Source organism: Pelophylax lessonae (genome assembly GCF_965119305.1).
Source record: "Pelophylax lessonae genome assembly, chromosome: 5".
NCBI lineage: Eukaryota > Metazoa > Chordata > Amphibia > Anura > Ranidae > Pelophylax > Pelophylax lessonae.
In genome coordinates this window covers 199,906,774-199,929,185 of record NC_138772.1, presented here as the reverse complement: position 1 = coordinate 199,929,185, position 22,412 = coordinate 199,906,774, and the positions used below count along the sequence as shown (strand labels likewise).

The following is a 22,412-nucleotide window of genomic DNA, read 5'->3' as shown; positions in this document are numbered from 1 at the left end:
CAGAGTGCCCATCAAAGTCCCTCCTTATTTGGGAGAATGTTGAAGCAGAGACCACAGGCAATATCTGCTAACCTTAATACTCAATCTGTGCATATTGAGGCTATACCACTTAGGATGGCCACACATGTTCTTTTCTTGTACAATTTTCTCTTAGATTTACCTAAAACAAGTGTTTCTCAACTTTTTTTCAGTCAAGGCACCCTTTAAAATTATGGTCGAACTTGAGGCACCCTCAAAAATTATGGACAGTTTGGAGGCGCCCCATACTAAAATGTAAAAACTATTCTGATAGTTTTACATAATGCAGCAACATCAATACAAGTAGGACACCCAACAGTAAAGGGGATTTATTCTTCCAAAGCAAATACACTTTTGCAAACTGGTACTGACTAGAATACCAGTGTTTCTCTTCTCCCCCACTTAGCTAATGAGACCCCAAAACTGATGGAGAGAGGCAAGGGAGGGTCAAACAAGGATATTTTGCAGGCAACTGACATACTCCTTATCAACTGGTGATGTCATTGGTCATTAGGAGGTTGGCAGCTAGAAGGTTGTAATGGTGCACAATGAAAACCTGTGGCTTTGTGTAACTAAAAGTCATGTTTCATCCACCCATCGGCTTGTATACAATTTTGGGGCAATTTTAGGCATTTTTCCAAGGCACCCCTGAAGAAACCTTTAGGCACACCAGGGTGCCTGGGCACCCTGGTTGAAAAAGGCTGCCTTAAACTATGTAGTGCAAGGGCCTGCCTAATTGGATACAATTGAAAGTTGTTTAGTTTTGACCTCATATTTTATGGTTTTTGGTAAATCTAAAGGAAAAAAGTACAAGAAAGTTAAACATGTATGGCCAGCCTAAGTCTAGCTGAAAGCTGGATACAATCTTGTAGCAGACTGAATGTGGTAGTAGTCTTGAGACCCCTGAAGCCCTCACATTTCAATTACAATTTCACCACACAGGAAATGATGGGGAAATCTCCAACAATAACACCATGAAACCATTGTCACCATGACAGTAAATGAGATACAATCTCTTTACCAGAGCCCTGAATAGCAGTAAAAACTTGACTCTTCACACAGAAAAAAGTTTTTATTATATAATATTTTGTGATCAAACCTACCTTAAAGTTAAAGACTTTTCTACTTTCAGTGAGTGAAGTTTTAAAAAGCCTTTTTTCAAACTTGGAGATAGACAATTTAAAAATGACAAACTGTGTTGTTTTTCAAGCAGTAAGACCAAAAACGCAGGGTACAATTACCGTACCTGGCATTAACATCTATACTGGCACAAAAAATATGTACCTTAACACCCAAATGACTTTGTTACCAGGAGAACGGGATGCTGTTGAATCCGTCTGCAGTCTGTATTTTATTATTGATCAGTACATCTCTGACTGTGTAACTTTCTTATGCTTCCACAGACTCAACAATTTGCACTGCTTTTAAGATACAGAACATTCTGAACCAGTTGCTTTTATAACATTCTAGCATTATGCTTTTAAACAGTTTCTAGATGATTCATCAAATGTGTGTTATCTGTTAGATGTTGTATTCACTGTAGAAAGATGAATACACACAGGCTTGAAATATCACGTCATAAACAACGTTTGTTAAGAAATCATTTTCTGAAATAAAATTGGAGAATAATGTATTTACACTATGTACCTATATTTCAGCACTGGGGAAGGGAGCGCATGAAGGCAACCAAATGATGCAAAAAAGATTAGACAGTGTAGATGATTTATTGGAGGTGAAATTCATTATTGTGTAACAGATTTATTGGACTACATACTGGAAATTCTGTTGTGACAAATGTACTAATTAAAAGCCAAACTAAACTCCCAAAAGGGAGTTTGTACCACTTAAACCCCTGCTCCCTCCAGAAGTAGAAATGCATTTTTTTTTGTGTGTCTGTTCCTTTTTTAAAATAGTTTTCCACTGTCCCCAACACCATTCTGGCCTAGGGCAAAATGAGGTGTCCCTGGTCCTGCAGCCTTCTGGGATACTTACAACACATCTCCCAGGAGGTTGCTGGGTCAGGCACAGAGCGGCCAGAGGGTAAGTCATTGGTAGCAGGCTGCTGAACCCAGAAGAGGCAGGTAGCTGAAGAGGACCATGATGGATGGGGTCTATATCACCCAATCAGCGGATTCCAGCGAGACAACACTGGAGTTTCTGTGCAGGTGAGTATATATTGAAGAGAGTGCAGCAATACAGATGAGAGGGATACATTTAAAAAAAAAAAGGGGGGGGGCATCGTATTAACAAGAAGATCTGAAAAACTGTTTTTATATATTGGTGCTTTTTCTATTACTAAGGGTATTTATAAAGCCAGTGTGGATGGACACTCTGAAGTCAGCAGAGACCATAATATAACACCAGACAATTTTTGACACAGCGGAGAAGAGCCACCCCTCCTATTAGATGTTTATTTTAGTCAGATTTCCTCTTTTTCGATTTCCTCCTACTTTCTGTGCCAGTGACTACATTGTGACCATAATAAGAAGTAAGGCAAAAAAAATCTGTAATGGGGATACAGACAGTGGTGTCACTACAGGGCGGGGGGGCAAGGGGGGGGGTCAATCCTCCCCCCCCCCCAGAATACCCCCCCCTTGTGCCCCCCCCGTTTAAACTCTGTTGGGGGTTCTAGCCTTCCTTTACAAAAAAAAGTGTTTTATAGTTGTCTCTGTGCTTGAAGATATTTCCTCACTTTCTGTATTGGTTACTCTCCACCAGAAAGCAGTAAAAGGTGACAGTTGCTAAATCTTTTGCCACAAAGCTAAACTCACTAATAGCTTATTTTATTACTTAAGGACGTCCAGATCTCAATCTTTAGATAAAGTCTGCACATCACAGAAAAAATTTCTAACTTTTTATTCCATTTTTCCTGTTGGATCTTCAAATTCAAAGACCATGAAAAAAGAAACCGTGCAGAAATTGTGTTGCATTGCTTCCTTACTGCCTGTCAGTAGCCCCTGGCTGGAACACAATCCAAACGCTGATCATGCTTCAAAGGAAATGGAGATTTAAGCGCATGTCTGAATCTACCATAAAGCTGCCCATAGGTGGATTGAATCTCGGCCAGGGACTGGCTGAGATTTGATCTATATATGGGCAGGCTGGTCATCGATTAACTTGGGCACAATCATCCTGTTAGATTTTTTACATGTGATTACTGCCGGCGACTATAGCCACTAGCAGCAATCTATGTGTTCTGCCAGGCAGAAAGGTTCCCCACTGGCAGAACACAATAGTGCTATGGGAAGCAGGGCTTTTTTTTCAGCTGAAACTTGGTGGGACGCAGTTCCACCACCTCTGGCTCAGGCCCTCTCCTTCCTGCTCACCATTGTCACTTGTAAACACAGAAGTCTGGCTGCTTTGTTTACAGGTGACAGTTTACCTCCCAATGGCACCCACAGATTTGATCTCCTGAGCATCCCCCCTCTGAGTGCAGGATGGGGACAAGGGAGATGCAGGTGCCCGAGGTGCAATGCAGATTCCAACACCCCCACTGGATCATCTCCCTGAAATGAGAGTGGCAAAGCCACCTACAGTGTGCAGAGAGGTTCTAGAGATGGCTGGGTGCTTCAGCTTAACACAACAACACAAGTGAGACATGTGGAAGATCGTGGAGGGAGCTTTTAAGGAGGGAGTGAGAAGATGAGAGCAGTGAAAGGGGGTTTACATGCAGAGGTCAGAACTGAAGAGGGATACAATTCAGATGAAGAGAGGGGATGTAGAAATAAGCAGCTGTGGAAGAAGGCTGAACTCTGCACTCTATGTGTAGATCACCTCTGAACTTTGCACTCTGTGTGCAGCGCACCCCTGAACTCTGCATTATGTACATAGCTGAACTTTGCACCTAGCGCACCCCTGAAATCTGCACTCTATGTGTAAAACGCCCCCAAACACTGCACTCTGTATGTAATGCCCCCTGGTATTTAATATCTCTTTAATACTTTTCCTATGAAAGTAAAATTTGACCACACCCACTATTTGATGCGATTTGAAGGGTGTGTGGGGAGGGGGGGGGGAGAAGGGGGATTTTGGGGGGGGGGGGGGTTGTGGTTGGGGGTTTGGTTTCTGCACCTATTTTCTGAGAAAAAAAGCCCTGACGGGAAGGATTACCCTGTCAACACTGACTGTGTTGATGGGTAAATGGAACGATTTTCCTTCCTTCCACCACGAAAATCACATAATCCATGGGCTGCTTAAGAATGAAGATAGAGTGTGATCTAATATTGAAGAAAGAATGATTGCTGTTCACAGGATGGTGGGGTTGAGCATCCTCAAGGCTGGAATGCATATAAACAATGTTATACAATATAAGTCCCTTCCTCAAAAGGTTCAATACTTGGAAGCGAATATGAGGTGGATAAATGTGAGAGATGTTAGGTGTCTCAAGCCACAACTGTAACTTACAGAACAACTAATAAAACAATAAAAGAGTGATAAATTCCACACAAAATTGACAGAACAAAAGACCCCTCGAAACCCCAGTTCTCAGCTCTGCAAATCAAGTGGAATAATAAACAGGCAAAAAATTTGGGGGAGCATACCCATGTATTTCCAAAGCTGCTGCAGCTATGAACCAAAAGACATGTATATTAAAAAAGAATAGCGTGCAAATGCAAAAGAAATTACTACCAAATCTGAAGAGAGTCCATAAATAAAAATGGGGGTTTGGTCCCACCATATGGCCATATCGTGCTCAAGCCCACTACTGCGTCAAAGTACCCCATTATCAGTGGGTCCTACACTATCCATGAAAAAGAGATGAATCCAGCCCTTCTAACCCTTGGAGACAACACTCCTTGCTGGGAAGGATGTGCAAATGCATTACAGGGGACTCCATGGGAAATACATGGGTATGCTCCCCCAAATTTTTTGCCTGTTTATTATGTATTCGGTCTGACCAGACTATCGAGGTTGAGCAGCCCTCCCCACCCCCCACATACACCTGTACTCAATCAGTGTCCACCATCAAATGGATATAGGAGGAGTCCCCTGTAGTGCATTTGCACATTTTTCCCAGCAAGGAGTGTTGTCTCCAAGGGTTAGAAGGGCTGGATTCATCTCTTTTTCATGGATAGTGTAGGACCCACTGATAATGGGGTACTTTGACGCAGTAGTGGGCTTGAGCACGATATGGCCATATGGTGGGACCAAACCCCCATTTTTATTTATGGACTCTCTTCAGATTTGGTAGTAATTTCTTTTGCATTTGCGCGCTATTCTTTTTTAATATACATGTCTTTTGGTTCATAGCTGCAGCAGCTTTGGAAATACATGGGTATGCTCCCCCAAATTTTTTGCCTGTTTATTATGTATTCGGTCTGACCAGACTATCGAGGTTGAGCAGCCCTCCCCACCCCCCACATACACCTGTACTCAATCAGTGTCCACCATCAAATGGATATAGGAGGAGTCCCCTGTAGTGCATTTGCACATTTTTCCCAGCAAGGAGTGTTGTCTCCAAGGGTTAGAAGGGCTGGATTCATCTCTTTTTCATGGATAGTGTAGGACCCACTGATAATGGGGTACTTTGACGCAGTAGTGGGCTTGAGCACGATATGGCCATATGGTGGGACCAAACCCCCATTTTTATTTATGGACTCTCTTCAGATTTGGTAGTAATTTCTTTTGCATTTGCGCGCTATTCTTTTTTAATATACATGTCTTTTGGTTCATAGCTGCAGCAGCTTTGGAAATACATGGGTATGCTCCCCCAAATTTTTTGCCTGTTTATTATGTATTCGGTCTGACCAGACTATCGAGGTTGAGCAGCCCTCCCCACCCCCCACATACACCTGTACTCAATCAGTGTCCACCATCAAATGGATATAGGAGGAGTCCCCTGTAGTGCATTTGCACATTTTTCCCAGCAAGGAGTGTTGTCTCCAAGGGTTAGAAGGGCTGGATTCATCTCTTTTTCATGGATAGTGTAGGACCCACTGATAATGGGGTACTTTGACGCAGTAGTGGGCTTGAGCACGATATGGCCATATGGTGGGACCAAACCCCCATTTTTATTTATGGACTCTCTTCAGATTTGGTAGTAATTTCTTTTGCATTTGCGCGCTATTCTTTTTTAAAATCAAGTGGAATAACCACTTAGACATCATGTAAATTTGGCTCCTTTAACCCCCTCCAAGAAAACCCTGGACATTAAAGCAAATTTTTACAATTCCAGATTCCAGTTTCACAATTATGAACACGTGGGCCAAACAGAAGAAATTGAATAGATTAATCCACCCAGCAGGAATCAACTGAAAGCGGAGTTCCAGCCTCACACACTCAACTGTCCAACGGTCCAGCGATGCGGCCGCCCGAAGCCTCGCTCTTCTCCCTCTCTGCTCTGCGGCGCCGGCATCACTGGTGTGGGCACCCGGCTGTGACAGTTTGCAGCTTCACAGCCGGGTACGCACTGCGCATGCGCGAGTTGCGCTACGCGTCGTGATTGGCCGGCAATCTTCTGGGACCTCTGACATGTCCCAGAAGATTGCAGGGAGGGAGGGGGAGAGGAGAACTTCCGCTCAGGGTGCCGCGGCGCTCCGAGCGGAAGTGGGAGCGGGTACCTGTCAAAACTAGGTACCCGCTCCCCCCCCCAAAAAAATGACATGCCAAATGTGGCATGTCAGGGGGTTAGAACTACCTAAAGCGGAAGTTCCACTTTTGGGTGGAACTCCGCTTGAAGTTTGAGACATCTATAGAAGCCTTTAGTTTTATTATTTTTTTCTTTATTTTTGACCTGATGACCCTACCAGTAACACACTTTTTGTCCTACAGTGACAATGCTCACGTGCTGTACCTTACAGTATTTTTAGAGGAGCAGCACTGTCCCGAATCATTTCTGATTTGGACTGCAGAGCTCCTCTTTATCTCTTTATCTTCTGTAGACCACAAAGGTGAACTGGGCTGGACTGATAACACTGCTTGATATTTCAGTGCTGTAAATGCAAAGTGCACAACAAATCACAAGCTCACAAGGCTTCTACACTTATCGAACAAATAAAACAAAGCACTGTGTATTTAACAGACCAGAAGGAAGCAAATAAGAGAAATTCATTGTTAGGATTTGCATACACTTTAGGCAATGTCTTACCTCTGGTTTCTTGTACAGGTGACAAATTGGCTGGCGTGGGTCAGTTTTACATAATTTCATAGTATGGCAAATGACATCAGCATTCAGTTTAAAATTTAGCCTGAAAAGTAGAGTAATACAGACAAATGTTTTACAAAATAGTTTGCTCTTTTGATTTTAGGACAGCTGGTTTAAGAATACACACTATGATTTATGACAGATGGCATTTCCAAGAAAGTGTTGCATTGTAGAAAACACGTACTGCAACATGACGCTTTCCCAGTCCCCCAATAATGTATTTTAAATACCAGGAGTATAACAATGACACATACACTGGCCTTTGATTTGTGTTACCATAAAAAAGCAACATACGGACTTATAGGTCAATAATCTCAATATCCAGGCCTTTACTGCAGTATATCCATGGAGCCTAAAAATATCTGTTGCTTTGTGTGACCTGCTTTAACTAAACCTTTTTTGTAAGGGTCCTTTCACACGAGCGATCCGATCAGATCCGCTTGTGAGTTTTTTAGGCAGATCTGATGCTCCATGCATCCCTATGGGGCAGTTACATAGTTACATAGTAGGTGAGGTTGAATAAAGACAATAGTCCATCCAGTTCAACCTGAGTAGGTGTGTGTGGCTGTAATCATCTCACATACCCCTGAATGTTCTGATCCTTGAGATGCACGTCCAATAGTCTTTTGAAAGCCACCATACTACCCGCAGAAACCTCCTCTTGTGGTAGAGAATTCCACAATTTTGTAGCCCTAACAGTAAAGAACCCCCCCACGTTGCCTGAGGTTAAATGCTTCTCCTCTAATCGCATTGTATGCCCCCGAGTCCTCATGCAATCCCTTCGACTAAACAGCTTTTTTTTTAAGCTGAGATCCCCATTGAGATATTTAAAAATTGCTATCATGTCCACCCTCAGGCGTCTCTTCTCCAGGGAGAATAAATCAAGTGATTGTAGACGCTCTTTATAATCAAGGTCCTCCATACCCCTAATTAGTTTAGTTGCCCTTCTCTGGACTTTCTCCAGCTCCAACACATCCCTTCTGAGGACTGGCGACCAGAACTGGACAGAATACTCCAGATGCGGTCGGACCAGAGTTTTATAAAGTGGAAGGATTATAGTCTTATCTCTGGAATACATCCCTTTCTTTATGCATGCTAATATTCTGCTAGCTTTGGCGGCTGCCGCTTGACATTGCATGCTGTTGCCTAGTCTATCATCAACCAAGACTCCCAGATCTTTCTCCATTTTTGATTCCCCCAAGGGTTCCCCTCCTAACGTGTATTGTGCTTTTATGTTTCTAGTCCCCAAGTGCAAAATCTTACACTTCTCTACGTTAAACCTCATTTGCCAAGTCGTTGCCCACTCCGTTATTTTGTCCAGGTCATCCTGTAGGATATCTGCTTCATGCTGTGTGGTTATTGCCCTGCCCAATTTTGTGTCATCTGCAAAAACTGCTATTGAACTACTGACCCCGACCTCAATGTTGTTTTTGGATAAATTGAACAAGGTTGGACCCAGGACTGAGCCTTGGGGGACCCCGCTTACTACCTCAGACCAGTCTGAGTATGCGCTGTTTATTACCATCCTTTGGACACGCCCTTTTAGCCAGTTCCGTATCCAAAAGCAAACCCTGCAGTCAGACAGTGGATGTCAGCGGAGACATATCCACTGACACCCGCTGCCATCCGCATACAATCCTGTCCGTGAAATCCTGACGGATGGAAACCCTATTTTCCATCCGTCCAAGGGATCGGATCGGATGGGATAGGATGAGAGCGGACAGGCGGTCCGCTCTCATCTGATTCCCCCATAGAGATGCATGGGGCTCTGACACCTCCCTCTACACACACAGAGCATAGAGGGAGCTGTCACCTTCCTGTTCAGCGGGGATCTGTGTATCGATCCCCCGCTGAGCAGCACAGATCCGCCTACGGAGGCGGACCATGTCAAAGAAGCCTTAAATAGTAACATTTTCTCTAGTCTGCACACATGTTGTGGACTGGTCCTCTGCTATGTAACTGCCATACCGGCCCACATACCTGTAAGGACCTTGGGACCAACGGTGGATCCCTGTGGCGCCCACGGTCTAGCCATTTGCCAGTCAACTCTCACATCTATTTTCTTGCCAGTGAACTATGTTTAAGGGAGACCTGACACCCCTCTTTCGGTTAACACCGTTTTAAATTGACAGGCCATTTATCCCTATAGGAAGACTTCCTTTGGTACAGTTAGTGCATTGAACTCTGGTTGACTCCTGAAGAAGGGTTTCTATACCCGAAATGCGTAGGATTTTGTCCGGTTCTCTCCACCAATGGTGCCTAGGAGTCCTCTGTACGGAAGACTGGTCTGTCCTTTCGTGCAAGTTTTAACCTTTGCATATCCAGTATTTGCTGGATATATAATTATGTATATGTAATTTTTTGTTTGTTTTCTTTATGTAATAAAATTGTAATTTTATATACACTTATCTGTACATTTTTTCAGTGTCTCAGTGGCATATTAAAATCCCAAACCATTGGGGGTTTTTCCTTATTTTTATCCAAATATCAGGATGAAGGCCACTGGCACTGGGTACTAAGTGATAGGAACCAACATATTCTGCTATGTAACTATGACATTTCAAAGATAGGCCATAGGACATTTCAAAGATAGGGTGCATACTGTATGCCCTTCCAGGCCAGGGCTTTTTTAGGCACTGTCCATGCTTCTGTTATGCTGAAAGGAATTGCCAGAGATATGACAAGTACATATTGCACTGTAAATATTTTATAATTTAAGCTTATTGAGGATTGTGCCTCTCACACTAGGATACTGGTGACACTATGGGGGAGATTTACTAAAATTGGAGAGAACTAAATCTGGTGCAGCTCTGCAATCAGTCAGCTTCCAGATGCAGGTGCAGCTCTGCAACCAATCAGATTCCAGGTTTTATTATCAAAGTTTAGTTGAGCATACTGACATTAAAAGCTGATTGGTTACTTTTCACAGCTGCACCAAATTCTGAATGCTCCAGTTTCAGTAAATCCCCCCTTGGGATGGGAAGCACAATGAAGTTGATTTACCAAAGACATAGTGGCTTTTCACTTAGCAAGCTGAATGTTCAATTTGCAAAATATATGATCAAAGTTAAAGTGTTACTAAACCTAAAACAGTAAAATCAGTTTGTACATGCAGTCAAGCAAGCTTGTTATGCTCACTGTGGAACCTAAGAGGTTAATACTCTGCATTGTGTAAAAAGGCTGCTTGATCCTGTCTTCTCTGATCCTCCCCTTCTTCAGCTGACTCCAGAACATGTCCAGATAAGACAGAGCCTTTGGAGTCAGCCTGCACATGCTGTTTTCCTGGAAGAGTGCATGTGATCAGCACAGGGCCAATCAGCACTGTCCAAGGTCCTGGTTCCTAATAGGACAGATCAGTGCAGGATGAAAACTCTGCCTAAAAGCTTTACCAGGCACTGATAGAAGTCACAAGATTGCTATATACTGCTATATACTGCAGGTGAGATAAGCTATTTAGCATATTTACTAAAATGATTGCATTTCCATGTTCTGTGTACTGTGGGAGACCAGATATAGTGCATTGCCCTGGGTTTAGTAACACTTTAAAGCTGAACTGCCGACACAAAAAAATTCATGTAAATGTATTCCTTCATAGCCACAAAAAATATAAAACCACACAGTGCACTAAACTCCTTAGCAAAACCAGTTATCACCTTGTAAAAGTAGTAGTGACATCATCATTCTGATACACATAGCATGTACAGAAAGCATAGCTGTAGGAGGGAATCCCACTTGCCCACCAACTAAAGACTTCCTGCAGAAAACTAGCGAAGGGGGTTGGATACGAGATCAGTCACTCGCATAAGAAGAGAAAGCTGCAGTGACCGGTCTTTATTAAATTAAGCTCATGTACAAAGGTAAAATTTCACACTGGATTTTTGTACATATCTGGAAAAAATACACAAAGTACACTAAGATAAATAAGAACACGCCTAACATCCCTACTTGTCTTTACCTACTTTACTTGCCCTTGGGTTCAGTGTTTTAGGCTAACCTCTGTTCTCTTTGAATACACAGGGATTTTAATACAACTGATTGGGTATTTAACATGAACAGAGGTTTGCCTAAAATACCGATTGGATATTTATAGTGAGCACAGGTTCACCTTGTTTACTGACATTCACTTTACCAAGAGAACATTCACTTTGCTATGGGGATATTCTCTATTGATTTAAAAGTGGTTCTAAAGGCTCAAGGTTTTCTATGCATGAAAGTAAAAAACCATCTGTGTGCAGCAGCCTCCCCAGTACTTACCTGAGCCCCACCTTGATCCAGAAATGTGCGCGAGAGCCTTGGCTCCTGGGGCACTTCTACTCTGCATTGAGGCAGGAGCCAATCAGGAATCACAACCAGTGAGCCAATCAGGAAAGCCAGTGAGCCAATCAGGAAAAGGGAGGGGTGGGGCCGAACAACAGCTCTGTGTGTGAATGGACACGCAGACTCGTGGCTTGGGAGAAAGCCTGCTTGGGTGCCCCAGAGCAAGCTGCTTGCCCTGGGAGCACTCGGCACGAGGAAGGGGCCAGTGCCCCGGCGGGGACCCTGTGCAAAACCATTATAGAGAGCAGGTAAGTATAACATGTTTGTTTTTTAAAAGACAAACAAAAAAACACAAGACTTTACTATCACTTTAAGGCCCCGTTCACACTGGGGCGACACTACCTCCCGGGGCGACCTCTTAGGTCGCGGCGCGCTGCTCGCACCGCGACCTCGGAGCTTGTGCCGACTTGTGTCGCTCCTATTAGAACGGGTCCATAGCTTCTCTATGGAAGGCGACCTACGGCGACCTGTCAGGCGACCAGGTCGCCTGACAGGTCGCCCCAGTGTGAACGGGGGCTAAATCAATCTGATGAAATGGGGACCCATTTCATTCAAGTTCAGACTAGAAATAAGCTGGACTCGTTTTTTAGCACTAGGGAAAGTAAATAGATTTTAAGGTTTAGAGTGTAATTAGCAAACAATGCATATGTTTAAAAAGGAGAAGATGAGCAATTTTCAAATGTTGAAACATAAGGGTGAAAAAAAACTTAACCAAACCAGGCTTAACCACTTAAGCCCCGGAAGATTTTACCCCCTTCCTGACCAGGGCCTATTTTGCGATTCGGCACTGCGTGACTTTAATGGACAATTGCGCGGTCGTGCGACACTGTACCCAAATGAAATTGACGTCCTTTTTTTCCTACAAACAGAGCTTTCTTTTGGTGGTATTTGATCACCTGTGTGATTTTTTGATCATGCGCTATAAACAAAAAAAGAGCGACAATTTTGCAAAAATAACAATATTTTTCAAATTTTTTTATTTGAAATTCCCCCCCCCCCCCCCAAAAAATGTAAAAATCTAATTTTTTTAACATTTTAGGCCAATTTGTTTTCTGCTACATATGTTTGGTAAAATAAAATCGCAAAAAGCGTATTTTGATTGGTTTGCGTAAAAGGTATTTCGTTTACTAAGGGAAAGATTTTTTGTCAATTTTATTGTATTTTAAATGGAGGAGATCTGCGATTTTTTTTGCGGAACTGTGACATTGCGGCGGACAGATCGGACCCTTGACTGACATTTTTGACACTTTTGGGGGTACCAGTGACATTACTACAGTAATCAGTGCTATACATATGCACTGTTACTGTAAAAATGACACTGGGAGGGAAGGGGTTAACTTTATTGGAGAGGGAGGGGTTAAGTGTGCCCCTAGGGGCGTGCTTCTAACTGTGATTGGATGTGGCTGTGTGTGTAACAGCAGAGATCAACGGTCCTACATAGCAGGACCGTATGATCTGTGCTGTTACACAGGGGAGAAAGACAGACGGCTTTTACATTAGCCGCCTGCCTTTCTCCCGCTGTATCCGACGATCACGAGTGACCGGCGGACATCGGGTCCGCCGGTCACACGCGCGGGCTGCTTAGGGAACAAGCGGGGGCGGGAGCGCGCCTCCGGCGGCGCGCGCTTGCCCCCTATTGGCTCACAGGCTAGTGATGTACCGATACGTCACTTTGCCTGTGAGGGGCTGACCGCTGCCGTATATAGTCGGGTAGCGGTCGGCAATTGGTTAACAAAAGTACAAAAGGACAAATGCCTAAATAGAGCAATGCAGAATAAAGCTGGTCTTATAGTACTCAGGTTTGTGTATAATTAAAATCACTTACAGTTTGATTATATCGGGGCCAAATGCGTCAGCAATTAGTGTGCAGATTCCTCTTAAACCATCTTTCTCTGAAAATAAGAGTAAAGTAAAAGAGCTTATACAGCAGACTAGGAATGGTGAATTGAAAATTATTTTTTTTACACTGAGCAAAGATATTCAGAGATTATAAATGGTGATTGTTGAAGAACTTGATTAAATCTGATTCTATCCACACAGGGTTTGGTCTTTTTTTCTGTTACAAGCAATACGGCAATTTAATGACCTTTAAAGAGATGAGTACCCAGAGATCATGAGCCTGTACCATAATGAAGAACAATGGAAACGTATGAAAAAAAAATTCAGCCTGGTCAAAAAAAACATTTATTTGTGCTTCTAGACTAGGTTAGGTTATTTTAGATCAAATTAGTCAATACAGTGCCTTGAAATAGTATTCATACCCCTTGATATTTTCCACAATTTGTCATGTTACAGCCAAAAATGTAAATGTATTTTATTGGGATTTTATGTGATAGACCAACACATAGTGACACATAATTGTGAAGTGGAAGGCAAATGATAAATGGTTTTCAAAACGTTTTACATATAAATATCTGAAAAATGTGGCGTGCATTTGTATTCAGCCCCCTTTACTCTGATACCCCTAACTAAAATCTAGTGGAACCAATTGTCTTCAGAAGTCACCTAATTAGTAAATAGAGTCCATCTGTGTAATTAAACCACTTCCGGACCCTGCCGCATATATACTGTGCCCGGCTGTACTAGATTTTGTGTAGGAGATGTAGGGGGTACGTGTGCGCCGCCGGAGAATGTGCGCTTTTTCAAGGCACTGTAACTGCTCTATGCAAGGGCAAAACCAACTCCAAACCAACACACAATCCACTTAAATACTAAATGGTTGAGTCTATTCAAGTTTGTTCAAGTCTGAAATCCTACTAGTCTATGCTTATGGCTTTTTTAATTAGCTGTAAGGATTATTATATGGTTGATTGATTTTACATGATGAGAGTTGAAGGTGTTTTATTGTGAAGAACTGGTTATGTTGTGTAAATATCGAAAAGACAAGAAACATTAGGTGCCGGTTCACATAAATCAACTGCAAATCCACTGCGGGTTCCCGCATCGCATTCAACTCGCAGGAAGTTCACATTGCCATATGAAAATCACTGGGGGTGTCCATACAAAGTTAACGACACCCCCAGATCAGTTCGCATATTGCAGTGCAAACTGTCAGTTCGGACATGAATTGGATCGCATGAGTGTAAAGAAATAAGATGTGACGATTGGTGTTGGCGCTACCTTAAGATAAACAAATGATATATAATGCCACGGAATGGCGTGGATGAAAATAATAAAGTAGAGTGACCCACAAAGTGTCACCAAAAAATGTGAGTGAAAACTCCTTAAATAAAAACCATATACAAGGTGTTTATTCAGATGTATCCAAAAAACAAATCAACAAACAATGTGGTGATATATGTAAAACACAAATAATATAATGAAATGGTGATAAACGTGAAATAAAGATTTGTCCCACTACCACAAGTGTAATATCAGGTTGCCAATACCTGATATATGTGCCACATATAATGTGATTGAGTGGTAACTAAATATAAAGCAAAGTCCAAAAGATGGCCACTAGGTGGCGTTTTCAGTAATACGACCAGTGCAGTAATATGCAGGGGGGTCTCTTCTCCGTTGCGGGGGAGCAGCTATGAGCCGGTGGCGGATGCCCTAGATGCTCACATAAAAAGAAGAAGGCCCCATGGTGAATGTATAATCCATATAATGATAAAAAAAGGCGTAGTAAACTCACTCGTTACGGTGATCAGGATCAGAAGTAAAAGCGGTGCGCGCCGGGATGCTTCCGCGTTCCACGGCCGACAACCGGAGTGACGTTAGACGTACGAGACTCCACCCTACGCGTTTCGTCAGAGGGACGTCAACTGGAGCGATCCAATTCTGGTAAGGACCAAAAAAGGGTCCTGTGAGAGTTGTGTGTGAATCCGATGCGAATTCAGCCATACAATCTGTATGGCTGAATTTGCATCGCACAGACATCGCAGGTGATTTTCAGAGCAGTGCGCTGCGAATCACATGCAATGTCTGTCATCGCACATATCTGAACTAAGACTCACATATCATTAGGGTTTGGCAGGTCTTTTGCATTTTTGTTTAGATTATATATGTACATTTCTGTACAAGTATGTTAAGAATACCTTTATGTTGGATTTCATATATGTACAGAGATAGTTGATTGTTACATGTATATAAAAAATGCAAACAGTTACTAAATCATGTATATGTTGCATGGTATATATGATTTTTTTTAATTTAACTTGTCAATGATTTGAATGAGCTGATGAACACACCTCCTCCTTGGCCTGTCTCACTTTTATAATTAGGTCTGGAAGGGTTAAAGACGTTAGAGGGATGATCCATCAGGTGGAGGTGAGCAAGTTGTACTGTTTGTGTAATAAAACTTGCTGAAGGAAGCGATATTACCAGTGTATGCCCCTTTGTTCCTTATTGAAAAATGCAATGTGGAGTTGCCTAGGGCCATGTGTCATATATAACCATACGTATGTGAACAAGAAAAACAGGTTTAAGCTGACCATGCTTTCTATACGATGGCGAGAAGTGCCTGGCCTCACAATGCATATTTTTTAAACAGTTGCTTTATCCAAACTATTTAGTGCATAAGCCATGCAAGCCCCAGGTCCTAGCTGTGTTATCTTGGACGGGGGAACAATGGCTATCAACAGGACTAGGGATCAACCGATTATTGGCAAAGCCGATATATCGGGGGCCGATATGCACTTTCCCCAATATATCGGAATTGGCCCCTGAGGTTACCGATATTGCCGATATATAGGGAAAGTGCATGTACCGGAGTGATGCCTGCAGCTAGAGGCATCACCCCGGTACCTGTGTCCATAGCCGACGGTCGGCTGTCTTGTAACGACAACTGATGCAGCTGAGAAGCCGCTCGGCTTTCATTACAAGGAGTGGGAGGGGACGTCTCCCCCCTCCCGCCACCTTCTGCGGCTTGCTCGAATCTCCCGTCCCACCGGGAGACCTGGGCAACCTGCCTGCACTGCCACCGTAGAGAAGACCCGATCAAAGCCGCATTTGGCTCTGATGGGGTCTCCATGTTAAAAACCCGGAAGTGATGTCATAACATCACTTCCGGGTACTCGGCGCCAACTTAAAAAAATTACGGCATTCAAAACAGCCAAACTTGGCGTTTTAAATGCTTTTAAGTGCAGAGGAGGGGTTTGGGGTCTTGTAGACCCCCAGATCCATCCACAAGACTACCTTTTCGAAAAATAAATAAAAATTTTTAGTGTACAAAAATATCGGCGCATATTGGCCGATACGGATATGCATTGGCCAAAATATTGGTATCGGTATCGGCAAAGAAAAAACTATATCGGTCCATCACTAAACAAGACCTTCCTTGATTTCAAGGCTTTTCACCAGGTTGATGTGTGCCGAAGCCTTAACATATACCTAAAGGCAAAACTTCATCCCATCTGTGATTCACTTTTGTAGAGCGAAACAGCTAATGACACAGAAATTTGTGTCTATGTTTTAGATATGGATATGTTTTTTCAAAAAATTTGAAAAAATGTTTTAAACAATTTGCTTTGTCAAGCCTTTGTACGGTACCATCAAAGTTCATACATGCCTCAATTTTTCTTGTTCTTAAATGCAAAACTTGATTTTTTATTTTTTTTGGACAGAGTGGAGGCAGATAAAAAGCACCTTCCGGGTTTTTATAGCTGTCTGTGCCACCTTTAGGGAGATTCACCCCTTCTATTTGTCTTGTTTACCGTTATCATCAAAAGTGAAAGTAAAAGAAAATCGCTCATTTTGGGTTGTCCTCAGAAAAGTAATATCTTCCAATGGGGGACATTAGTTCTGGTGACAACCAGGGATTTACTCAATTTGGGGAAATTTCCTCTCACTTCCTGTTTTGGCTAATGGACGGGAAATTATTGGAAATCTCCCCAATGGGACACAGATAGCAAAATAAAGAAAAAAAAAAGAATAGAGAGGTTATAACCCTCTATTGCTATGTCCAAAATAAAGAAAAAAAGTTTACCTGTTGTTCTACTTTAAGGGTATCTAAACCCAAAATTTAAAAACGTAATGCTTGGTCCCATTCAGTCTGTAAAAAATACTATTGAAAGTGTTTTGATTGGTTTAGATAAGTTTGAAAAAAAAAAACATGTTGCTCTTGCCAGAAACGTTGAGGGCTTATAATTTCCTATGCTCTCTTCTTATGCTGACTCTTATCAGTTACATTGTTCTCAGCTATATATGAGGGCTATAGAACCCCGTCCTCTATATTATGTAGAAGAATGGGGTTCTGTAGTCCAATCTTGTTTCTGTTGTCCTGATACTGTACAGTAAATAAGCGTTATATTAAGACTTGAGTATGTTACTGACAGAAAGCCTGTAAAAAGGAAAACTAATGCAGTCAACACAGTCACCACTAAAGACTGAAAAGTTGCAATACACTGAGATTCTTGGGTTTAGATACCCTTTAGGGCTTATACACACATACTTTTTATGCCAAAATTTGTAGCTTTACCAATCTGCCATCCTCTCCTCTCCCCTACAATCACATGCTTTCCTATTGGACCATTGGCCATACACAGCTGAAGTCTTATTTAATGCTGATGCACCAGAGCACAAAGCAATGGATTTCCTGACCACATCTGAGTATTGAACCAATCAGTAAACTACATACTGGCAATATCAGTCATCACGGATTGCTTGATAGGTGTAGCTCGCCCCGTCATGCTGTCTGATTATGGTGTGGGGTTTATTTTCAGGGGTTAGGTTTGGCCCTTTAGTTCCAGTGAAGGCATCAGCATACCAAGAAATTGTGGACAATTTCATGCTCCCAACTTTGTGGGAACAGTTTTGGGTTGGCCCTTCCTGATCCAACATGACTGCACACCAGTGCACAAATCAAGGTCCATAAAGACATGGACGAGCAAGTTTGGGGTGGAGGAACTTGACTGGCTTGCACAGAGTCCTGACCTCAACCCGATACCTTTGGGATGGATTAGAATGCAGACTGCAAGCCAGGCTTTCTCTCCAACATTAGTGCCTGACCTCGCAAATGCTCTTCAGGAAGAATGGTCAAACATTCCCATAGACACACTCCTAAACCTTGTGGACAGCTTTCCCAGAACAGTTGAAGCTTTTATAGCTGTAAAGGGTGGGCCAACTCAATATTGAAACCTAGGGGCTAAGACTGGGAAGCCAAGTTCATGTGCGTGTAAAGGCAGGTGTCTCAATGCTTTTGGTAATATATTGTGTAGCTATATATATATATATATATATATATATATATATATATATATATACACACACACACACACACTATTATATTGCATATTACAGTATTTAATGTTTTAACTGATTAAAAAACACTACTAAAATATCCCATTGCTTTAACATTTACAAACCTGGAAGGTAGCTACACAGTAACTCCATGGCCATTTTTGTTGAACTGTTATGAACCTGAGCAAGCTGTTCCACAAGAGACACTGTAAGCACACAACCTGGAAGAGAGAAACAAAAACATAATTTATTTAACTGAAAATATGAACATTGAACATAGTATACTCATGGTTACTCGCCACTATTTTTATGTCTTGGTAAATAGGGGGATAGCCAGTATGTACAGTATATATATATATATATAATAAGTGAACTTCTTGTGCTATCCAAAAAGTACTACGCTCAAGTCAGAATATTCAATACCTTATTCTGAGCTCAATATAATATATTACAGACAGATTTCACAAAGATTTTTACATGTAGTTTGGATAGGTGTGCTTCATGAAGTCCATGCCATTTCAATTTCTCTGTTCTTTGTTCTATATCACCATCTAGATTTGAACTTTTAAGGTAGGTTTATGTGTAATTAGTGGCTGTTGAAAACATCAGTGTACTGATGCAGTGAGCGTGTTTGCCAAATCAGCAAATTACCCATAATTGCACATTAGTTGGACTGGTGCAACGCAACAATAATTGAATGAAAGCTAAAGCAGGCAGTGATTCCTGTATTTCAAAGCATAATGCCAAACTCTAGGCATTTGTTTTTTTTAAAAGTCCCCCAGCAACATCAGAAAAATGGCAACTCTGGCTGCAAAACTTACCTCTTTTCTGACACTCGCCCCCTCAGTAGTTCCTTTCCACCACTAAATGTCCTTAGTCTAGCCCAGGGGTCTTCAAACTATGGCCCTCCAGTTGTTCAGGTACTACAATTCCCATCATGCCTAGTCATGTCTGGGAATGTCAGCGTTTTACAATGCCTCATGGGATGTGTAGTTCCGCAACAGCAGGACGGTCGTAGTTTGAGGATCCCTGGACTAGCCCAACATCGTTCAATTTGGAAGACTGAGGACATCTCTGGAATGTAGGGTGTCATGGACTGATCACCACTTACAGTATATTGATGCAAAGAGTTGTGCTTATGTCATCACATTACCACTTTCTGAATCTTAGAGGACTGCCCAGTGTTGGAGAGGGGGCAAAAAGAAAGAGGATCCAGGCTTTAATGTGACGAGCCTGAAGACATCTGGAAAAGATAAGTAGAAAAATGCATACAGGGAAAAGGGAGTAAACGGGGGCCAGGGAGGGGGGGGGGGGCTTGGTATGCTTGGAATTGGGGTTTTAGGCCCCTTTCACACACGGAGACGGACTCCGTTTTTCTCAGCGGGGGATCGATCCGCCGATCCCCCACTGAGCAGGAGGATGACAGCTGTGTCTCTGTGCTGTATGCGGAGACACAGCTTTCAGGTCCCCATGCATCTCTATGGGGGAATCGGATGGGAACGGACCGTCTGTCCGTTCTCATCCTATCCCATGCGATCCGCTGGACAGATGGAAAATAGGGTATCCAACCGTCCAGATTTGACGGATCGGATGTCAGCGGACATGTCTCCGCTAACATCCGATGCCCCATAGGGATGCATAGGGTGACCGTTCAGATCCGCCAAAAAAACTGACAGGCGGATCTGAATGATCCGCCTGTGTGAAAGGGGCCTACGTTTCAGTTTTTATTGGGGTTTATTTTTTTTTTTGTTTTTTTTTGCCTTTCTCTGGATCAACTTTGGGTATAGGATTATGTATATGAAGGTTTTCTGTTTGCTTGTTTTTTTCCTATTGGTTGAAGTAAATAGACTTGATTCTTTTTCCAACCTGAACTATGTAACAATGTAACTTTTATATCAAATGTTATTTACTGAATTAAAGGCTTAAACCAGATATGTACCCTTATTTACTAAAAAGTAATTTTCACTATAGCTTATGTTGAATTCATGTCAAGCTGAATTAAAAAAAAAAGAATAAAAAAAAAAAAAAGAATCTTATGTGAACACTGGCCAGGGTGACAATACGACTCTCAGTAAATCAGCCTTAGCATTACAACTAGTGTACATTGGCTTTTCAGTTGTGTTTACCATTGACATTTAATATATGTATTTATTGAGTTGAATGAAGAAATATAAGCAAAGTACAAACTAATCTCAAACTGTCCTTCACTGCTGAAATGTCCTTGTAAACTTGCTGTAAATATTAACTGCCAATATGTGATGTTTCTAAAGGAAACAAACTTTAACAACTTCAATACAGGACACTCTCGCCCCCTTCCTGCCCAGACCAATTTTCAGCTTTCAGCGCTCTCACACTTTGAATGACAATTACTGAGGCATGCCACACTGTACCTATATAAAATTTGTGTCCTTTTTTTTCCAAACAAATAGCCCCTTCTTTTGGTGGTATTTAATAACTACTTGTTTTTTTGTTTTTTGGGGCTATAAATAAAAAAAAACAGAAAATTTTGTGAAAAAAATGCATTTTTCTTTGTCTCTGTCATAACATTTAGCAAATTTTCTTCATACATTTTGGCAAAAAATGTATACTGCTACATATCTTTGGTAAAAATAACCCAAATAAGTGTATATTATTTGGTCTTTGTGAAATGTATTCTTGAGTCTACAAGCTTTGGTGCCTCATTGAAAATTGATCACACCTGATGTACTGAAGGCCTATCTCATTTCTTGAGACACTAACAAGCCAGAAAAGTACAAATTCCCTTCAAATGACCACTTTTTGCAAAGTAGACATCCCAAGGTATTTAGTAGGAGGCATGGTGAGTTTTTTGAATTTGTAATTTTTTTCTCACAATTCTTTGCAAAGTGAAGATTTTCATTTTTTTTTTTTTTACAAAATTGTCGTATTAACAGGTTATTTCTCTCACGCAGCATATTCATACTTGCAACTACACCCCATAATACATTCTTCTACTCCTCCTGAGTATGGCGATACCACATGTGTGAGACTTTTTCACAGACTAGCCAAATACAGAGACCCAACATCTAAGTAGCACCGTTAGGTGTTCTAGGGACATAAATGACACATCTAATGTCATGACGACCTATCACACTTTTGAAGGCCCTGGAGCACCAGGACAATAGAAAAGCCCACAAAATGACCCCATTTTGGAAAACAAACACCCCCATGTATAATCTTTGAGGCATAATGAGTCTTTTGAAATAAATTTTTTTTTGTCCACAAGTTTTTGTAAAATGTGGAAAGAAAATGAAAACGCATTTGTTTTACACAAAGTTGTCCATTTATACAATATTTCTAACACATAGCATGTACATAGAAAAAAATTGCAGCCCAAAATACATTCTGCTACTCCTCCTGAGTGTGGCAATACCACATGTGTGAGACTTTTACACAGCCTAGCTAACATACAGAGGCCCAACATCCAAGTAGCACCGTCAGGTGTTCTAGGAGCACAAATTACTTACATAATTTCCTGACAATCTATCGCACTTTTGAAGGCCCTGGAGCACCAGTACAATGGAAACGCCCACAAAATGACCCTATTTTGGAAAGTAACACCCCAACGTATAATCTTTGAGGCACAATGAGTCTTTTGAACATGTCATTTTTTTCCACAAGTTTTTGTAAAATGTGGAAAGAAAATGAAAACGCATTTTTTTTTTTTTTTTTTACACAAAGTTGTCCATTTATACAATATTTCTAACACATAGCATGCACATAGCAAAAATTA

At 41.8% G+C, this 22,412-nt stretch overlaps 1 protein-coding gene across 1 annotated transcript in view; it reads right to left on the bottom strand.

Moving 5' to 3' along the window:
- Positions 1-22,412, bottom strand: part of AOAH (acyloxyacyl hydrolase) — a 209,397-nt gene that overhangs the window by 138,761 nt on the left and 48,224 nt on the right. The window contains exons 2-4 of the mRNA XM_082259508.1: positions 18,787-18,882; positions 13,305-13,371; positions 7,106-7,205 (exon numbers count right to left, since the gene is read on the bottom strand). Coding sequence (XP_082115634.1) covers positions 7,106-7,205; positions 13,305-13,371; positions 18,787-18,882 — 263 coding nt within the window. The remainder of the gene's footprint in view (positions 1-7,105; positions 7,206-13,304; positions 13,372-18,786; positions 18,883-22,412) is intronic.